This window comes from Prinia subflava, chromosome 9, assembly GCF_021018805.1.
Source record: "Prinia subflava isolate CZ2003 ecotype Zambia chromosome 9, Cam_Psub_1.2, whole genome shotgun sequence".
NCBI classification, from domain to species: Eukaryota; Metazoa; Chordata; class Aves; order Passeriformes; family Cisticolidae; genus Prinia; species Prinia subflava.
In genome coordinates this window covers 11,515,651-11,523,445 of record NC_086255.1, presented here as the reverse complement: position 1 = coordinate 11,523,445, position 7,795 = coordinate 11,515,651, and the positions used below count along the sequence as shown (strand labels likewise).

The following is a 7,795-nucleotide window of genomic DNA, read 5'->3' as shown; positions in this document are numbered from 1 at the left end:
GTATTTTAAACCGTACTCTGCTACCAAATTGTGATAAATGCCAATAACTCGCTTTTTGAAATTTATGAAAATTTAATAAAGAATAAAAATTGGTTACAAAAATATTAATACAATAATAAAAGTTTAAAAAGTTTTCAGAGACAGGACAAATAATGAGGCAAATAAGAGCAAAGTAGGTAGCCCGGGTCTACCGTCCCCCCTCCCTCCCAGACAAAGGCTGAGAAGGAGAAGGGCCCCGTTAGAGAGAAGCCTCTCTATTTTTGAGGACCAACTTTAATGAATATGCATACTTTATCTAAGAAAAGCCCGTTTGCCACGAGCCTTTTGCAAAACCCCTGGCGTCCTGGAGTCTGGCTTAACCAGGTAGCTTTGTGGATTCAAGGAGATATACAATGGTCTCGCTTGACCAGGGTAGATTCAAGGAGATATGCATGGTCTGGAGTGATCAGGGTGGTTTCAAGGAGATATGCATCTTTCCCTCTGAAACATCCAAGAGGGGTTTTTAGTCTGGCTTGTTGTAATTGTTCTCTCTGTGTAGAAACCTCTGGGTTATCTTCTCTTTGCTCTTGAGCTAAGGACAATACCTTACACACAATTCTTACTTAGATTCAATGTTAAAAACTACATTTACTATATTATTTAAAATGTTAATATTGCATAACTTTTCTACCTAGCATATTACATATAGTAAATATCTGCGTAGAGCCACACACACAATATGCCTTTTTCACACTAGCCTTTGTCTGGGAGGGAGGGAAGACAAAAGCCCGGGCTACCTTCTTTGCTCTTATTGTCTCATTATTTGTCCTGTCTCTGAAAACTTTTTTTTTTTTAAACTTTTATTATTGTATTAATATTTTTGTAACCAATTTTTATTCTTTATTAAATATTCATAAATTTAAAAAAAACGAGTGATTGGCGTTTATCACATTTGGTTCTTTCTTTTGCTCTACGCATGCACTGATGCTCCCACAAAGATCCTGTTTGCAGAAACAAGCATGAATCCCTCTATAACTTCACCATAGTAATTAAGTTAGATTTAACTTTTGCTATGCCCTCTTGTCTGTTGGGTTATTGTCTCTCCTCGGGGTTTTCATCATGAAGCAGAACAGCTGCAGGAGGGATAAACCCTTCTTGTTACCCTCAGGGTGGGGATGGATCGGGTTTTGGAGGGAGGAGGCACTGAGCGAAACCTGGTCCCTGAGCAGCTGCTGCAGGCACTGCTTATAAACACGCCTGGCCCGTGAGGTGCAGTTCGGCCGTGGGTCTCCTGTTTCCACGGGAATGCCGGAGGTGCTGGTGCAGTTATTTGTAAACGAACAGAGATGGGGAGAGCATCGGGAGCAGCCGAACGCTGCCAGTCCCAGGGGCGTGGGCAGGGCGGCCAGCCCAGGGAAAGACCAGCGGGCGGGAAGGGAAGGAAAGGGAAGCGAAAGGAAGCGAAGGGAGGCAGGGAGGGAGGCGGAGCCGGCCTGCCGTCCCCCGGCGGGCGGTGCCGGCGGCCTGGGGCAGGGCGGTGCGGACCGGCAGACACGGAGCGGAGCTGGTCGCGTCGGGATGTCGGGCGATCACTCCCGCAGCCTGGGCAAGGGTAAGCGGCGCGGGGCCGGCCCAGCTCCCGCCGGCTGGGTGGGTGCCGGCGGTGACCGCCGTCTCGTCTCCGCTCCCCGCAGGTAGCGCGGCGCCGGGCCCGGTGCCCGCGGGGCTGCTCCGGCTCTACAGCATGCGCTTCTGCCCGTACGCGCAGCGGACGCGCCTGGTGCTCCGCGCCAAGGGCATCAGGTGAGCTCCCCGCGGCCAGCGCCGCACGCAGCCAGGGCCGGCACGGCTGCCCCAAATCAAACATCCCGCAGCGAGGGCCGGCACGGCTGCCCCAAATCAAACATCCCGCAGCGAGGGCCGGCACGGATTCCCCAAATCAAACATCCCGCAGCCAGGGCCGGCCTGGCTGCCCTGCTGCCCCAAATTAAACATCCCGCAGCGAACTGATTGAGAAGGGCCTTCCTGTGCGTGATTCTGCTCTAACGCGTGAATAAGTGGAATGAAATCTGCTGCATAAAGGCCCAAAATAAAAAGCCCAAGCTGTTTCTCTTTTATAATTCTTGCCTGTGATAGCTTGCCCTGAGTAAATGTGAGTAAAGCCTAACATACACTGTTTGTGTTTGATGTGAGTGGCCGTGGAGATTCTGGCAGGTTCTGTGAATGACTGTTCAGTGTTTCTGTTGTGTCACTGCCCAGCAAAACACACCAGTGAGTGAATGACCCTTTTAAAAGAGGAAATGTACCGTGTGCCTATAACATTGTCTTGTTCTTGTGCTGCAGTCAGTTAATGAAATTCAGTGCTTGTGTTTGTTTCTTTTTCTAGATAGCCATGTAATTTCAGCAGTCTTGAATGGGGTCTAATGTCTCCCTCGGGTACAAATGAAAATTAACCAGTTTTCCCGTCTTTTTGTGGTTCTACCAAGCCCAAGGCCTGCCAGTGGTTTGTTGACCAGCACAGGGCTGGGAATTTTGTTGGAATAAGGAATGCTAACAGGTCTCTTCATAGTAAGATGAGAGTTGAGTTAGTTTTGTTTTTCACATGGGTCTTCTGACTTTTTTGGAAGAGTAGATGCAATAAAACTTCTGTGTCAGTTTAATTATGCTTTTATTTATTGTCTTTGGACTGATTTTGGAGCTGAGAGGTTTGTTGTAGCATAGTGATTTTGGAGGGGTTTTATGGGTACCTAGATGTGATAGTTTCCTTCTGGTAACTTCTCAGTTGTTTTGAAGGTTCAGCTGTGTTTAGCAGACTTTTGGGCTTACTAGGAATTTTCTGGGGTCATACACACAACTCACCATATAACTTCTATTTTTTTAACATAGACATATTTCCCATTTTTATTTTTTTAATCAATATCTATTTCCCTTTACCCTAAGCACTTGTTCTGTATGAGGCCATAGGTTGGGAAGATAAGCAGGAAGGATGCTCCCTGATTTGCTCTTTGGTGTAAGGGCAGGTTAAGGTTCAGGTGTATTTCTTAATTGGGGTGTAGCTCATTTGCAATCAACTGCTTCTTTCTTAGACTGCCCCTGAACTCCAGTGTGATAAATGTGCTGAGTTCTAATCTTTGTTTTTAGCCTGATAGCTGTGTGCTTGTTAAACTAATAAAACACGTGCATACAGTCTGTAAACAAGTCATTGCACGTCAGTGCATGCTTTCTCCTGCAAAGAGTGGCAGTATTTCTGTGTCAAAGGATTAGTCCTGCAAACAACTTCAAAGAAAACAGGGGAGTACAGGGGCTTGAGGGTTGAGCCTCTCAAGTACTGAACTGTTGAGGTGTCTGCATTTCACCGTGGTATGGGGTGGACTGGAGCAGAACTGAGCCTGTCTGGGTCATGTTTCTTTTGCTCTTTTAGCCATGAGGTAATCAACATCAATCTGAAGAACAAACCTGACTGGTACTTTGAGAAGAACCCCTCTGGGCTGGTTCCTGTTCTGGAGACCAGCAAGGGCCAGCTGATCTGGGAGTCCCCAATCACCTGTGAGTACTTGGATGAAGCATTTCCAGGGAAGAAGCTGATGCCTTCAGACCCCTATGAGCGAGCCTGTCACAGGATGCTCTTGGAAGACTTCTCAAAGGTACTGTGTGATCAGAGTGGGACTGTGTTTCTGACTTCACCACTGCACCAAAAACTGCAGCTCTGTTGCTGATGTTGCTTTCATCCTTTAAGGCAGGTTTTGTGTCTGAGATGAGCAGTTAAATAAGCAGAAGGGATATTTGGGGCCTTTTGCTGTGAGCACATATAATCCACTGTGTCTCTGAACTGCTCCCAGAGTTATGTGCAAGGATGGATGCAGGAAGGCATCCAAGCAAGTGAAAGTTTGTATGACTGAGGTAGGGTTTTGAGCATCCTACAACAGAGCAAAGGTTAGCAGAGCAAACCAGCTGAGTATGTGAGACCTGGGAAGTGACAATTGCTGTATTTTATTCAGATCCTTTCTGTAGGAAGTACTGTGTGAATGCAGGATGTGGGAAGGGCCTGCCTGAGAGAGCCTAAAGCCATGAGCAAGAGGTGGCACGTGGCTGTAAACATGGGATTTGTCTAGGGAGGCTGCTTTGGGCTCTCATGTGGAGCTGGTTGACTGGAATTAACCTCTCTGTACTAGCATTGATTTGAGGAGTCTAGGAAGTGAAAGAAGTCACTTGGATATGAGACAGGAGAGCAAGAAACAGAAGATACAAAGGAATGTGGACAAAGAAGGGTAATAAAAGGGAGACTATTTGCAACAGACCTTTGTAAATAGAATGGAAAGAGGGAAGTGTGTTGCAAGAAAGAAAATGTGCAGATGGGAAACACTCCTTTTTTCACTATTCTCTTCTTATTACAGGACTAAAATTCATTACTGTTTGTATATATTCTTCTTCTAAGCTTTTGCTTGCCTTTTATGAAATATAGATTTTTATCAATGGACTCTGTGTAACTCTTTAATGTCAAATCTGTTAAGATTTAACTTGCATTTACTATCTTAAAATGTTAACTTAGAAGTTTTGAGTGACTAACTTGTATTCTTGTAATAGATGCATTAAAAACTTTACACTTTCCTTTGTATAGATACCATCCTTGCTTTTCAAGCATGTTTTGGCAGTCAAAGATGGACAGGACACCACTGCACTGAAAGCAGAGATTGTTGAAAAGTTTGGCAAACTTGAAGAGGTGAGAGTATTTCATAGTAATGAGCAGATTGCCAGCCTTTATAGTTCCCTTTTTTCCTGTCATGCTGTGGCCTTTGGAAGTAGATCTCTCATTTAGTTGGTAGTTACAACAAGAAACAATGAATTTATTACCCTCAGCCCAGAATGCACAAGGGAACCATCAGAATAAATTTCAAGTAGAGAAACTGAACTTTATCTAGCTAAACTAAACCTTATCTAATGATAATGACTGTGTAGACTTGTAGAGATTTTTGAATTCTAGCAGACTGCTGTTGTCTTGGCTTTGTTCTTCTTTAAGTGAAGGAGACCTTGCAGCATGTACTGAGAGCAAGGGCTGAAGAGTCTGAGCTGCAGAACAGCATCTGTGCTGAAAGCAGTGCAGATACCTTGGTGATGACAGAAAATCTTAATTCTGGAGCTTATCTTTGGGGGTGGGTGGAAGCAGAATGTAATGTGTGCCTTGTAGAAACCCAACCCTGGGCCATGTTCTGCTACTGGTGGTGTAATGCAGCTTCAGTGGAGCTCCAGGAAGTGCCAGGTGGCTTTGATGCTGTATTAGCCATTGACAGGGATGGTTCAGTCCATGTCAGGAATGGTTCTTGGCTAGTCTGAAAGGCTGTTGGGCTTGTCTTTGTCATGACCCCATTCCTTCTGTCTTTAGCAGCCACAGCCAATGCTTGGGTGGATCAATGAAGAAGAGTTCCTCCAGAGCATTTCTGTTCTGGTGCAAAGCTGCCAATAACCTGTTAGCACTTTCCTAGTTCTCCTGACAGTCTGGTGCGTTCTGCTTTCCCATCCCCTTGGGCTGCCAGAACACAATTGTTTCCAGGGCAGTCTTGTCCACCTGATCAGACTGGGGATGGAGTAGTGCAGATGATAAGTTCCTGGGGGAAGCTGTGTGTTTCACTTCCCTGAAATACAGATGTATTAAACATTAAGAAAGGATTCACCTTCTTCCTGCTTGATTAATACTGTGAAATAACTTGCTGTTTCTTCAGTGTCTCTGTTTTACTATACCCTGAATGATTTTTCAGCAGCAGCTGATGGTCAGCTGTGAATGGGAGGCCAGAACAGAGCCATGCAAACTTCCCTCAGCGTATTGCAAGGGATATTCCAGAGGGGAACACTTTGGAACACTTCTGTATTTTGATTTCTGCTGCCCAACAGAGGGGGCTGTGCTCCCATCTCTGCCCCTGTGCAGCTGCTGGTTGTGTTCTCCCAGACACCTGGGAGCTCAGAGAGCTCCACGCTTCCTGAAGGGCTGCTCTGAGATTTCTGTTAGATCATGGGGGCTGTGGACAGGGAATAAATGAGTGTATAGGGTGGTGTGTGTCCAAAAAAAGACCAGGATTGTAAGATCTTGTGAGTTGCACCCTTAAAACACCAAAGTGCCTGAAAATAAAGCCAGTAATGAATCTAGAGCCACTAATCTAATGAAAGAAGAAGCTGTGAAGGGTCCTTAAAGCATATTTAACTTGGATGACCATGACACTTGAAAGTGCATCAGAGTCACAAATGTAACAGGAGAACTTGCTTTGCATGCTTTGTGGCCCTGCTTTCTGTGCTGGGCTGTGAGGAGGATCTCTTTCTGGTGTAAGTTACACTTGCTTCCTGTTGCCTTTGCATCTGGAATCAAATGTAGTTCGAGATGTAATGTTAGAAATGCTTCCCTGGCACCACTTGGCCTCAGCTGCCATGGGAAAAGAGTCCCTGCTAAAATGGTGCTCTGATTTAGCAGGATGATAAATTTAGCTGGATTTATTGCTCAAGAAATGCATGTGCATTGCTGTGTTCAATTAGTCTGTGCCATTTATGCTTTATGACAAGCAAGACATCACAAACATTCTGAGTTAAACTCCACTTTGTTTGTGCACATGCTGCAGCTTGCTAGTGATTGATATTTTGTGACAGTTTTTGAACCTCTGGAGAAGTGCTGGGCTGAGTTTATGAAATAGCAGCTGTAATATTAAGCTCAATTATACTGACTAGCTCTGACTTTGCTAATACTGTGTGCACAAGAGAAACACACTGTCTCTCCTGTGTTTGCTCACTGATCCTGCAGTGTGCCTGCCTTCCACTGTGCAGAGGGGTTTTTGTGTTCTGCTGCCCTTTTCCCTCGGGGGGCAGCTGACGTCTCTCACCCTGCACAGGTCCTGTCCAAACACAACACGTCGTTTTTTGGTGGGGACTCAGTCTCAATGGTTGACTACATGATCTGGCCGTGGTTTGAACGTCTGGAACCATTCCAGCTGAAAGAGTGAGTACTTTGCCTGTTTTCTGGTGTGTTCTGAAGTGCCTCAGCATCAATGTTCCTGGTGTACACTGCACCCATGGGCCGCTCTTGGGGGCTGCTGAGGAAAGCTTGTATTGCATTGCAGTTTGGGGGAAGCATCCTGCTCTAAACTGGACATTGTGCTGGGACAGAGAAAGTAGTAAAATGGAACTGTTCAAGCTGTTTTGTTTCCTCGATGCCCTCCAATTTTTCCATTTGTGTTACTCAGTCTCTTCCTTTTTCCTGCAGCGCTGTGAATCACACCCCAAAGCTCCAGCGCTGGATGGAGGCCATGAAGGAGGACCCTGCTGTCAAGGCTACAATCACTGACCCACAGACATACAAAAACTACCTCCAGCTGTATCTGAAGAACAGCCCTGAGGCATGTGATTATGGGCTCTGAGGTGCCAGTAGGAGCGTGCTGGCTCAAGTGTTAATGCTGTTTTTCTGTGTGGGAAGTCAGTGTAATTTGGTGGGGGCTCTTCTGTGGTTACATTTCATAGTGGGGAATAAATCTGTGCTGAAAAGGCTGAGGAACTTTCTGTGAACTTCACTCCTTCCTGTTGGGGGAAGGATGCGCTGGCTTCAAGCAGGAGATGGAAAATCATTTTTGGCCATGAATATTGCATAAAAGAAAATGTCTCTTCTCAAGAGGTGATGTTCTGTAACCTCTGGCCTCTTTGTAGGTATTGCAGTGGGCAGTCCCTGAACTGATGCTGTTTTCTGATTTTTAAATACTGTAATACCGTAATACTGGTGTCTTGAAAATTAATAAAAAAGCAAGTAATGTATTCAAACAGTTATTCCTTCCTGTTTCTGGCCTGC

The 7,795-nt window shown here is 45.5% G+C and overlaps 1 protein-coding gene across 1 annotated transcript; it reads left to right on the top strand.

The window, feature by feature from the left end:
• The first annotated feature begins 1,434 nt into the window (after positions 1 to 1,434).
• Positions 1,435 to 7,761, top strand: GSTO1 (glutathione S-transferase omega 1). Its single transcript, XM_063405362.1, has 6 exons — positions 1,435 to 1,591; positions 1,674 to 1,782; positions 3,401 to 3,623; positions 4,598 to 4,699; positions 6,849 to 6,955; positions 7,220 to 7,761. The coding sequence occupies exons 1-6, from the start codon at positions 1,558 to 1,560 to the stop codon at positions 7,371 to 7,373; spliced, it is 729 nt and encodes a 242-aa protein (XP_063261432.1). The 5' UTR covers positions 1,435 to 1,557; the 3' UTR covers positions 7,374 to 7,761.
• The last annotated feature ends 34 nt before the right edge of the window (positions 7,762 to 7,795 follow it).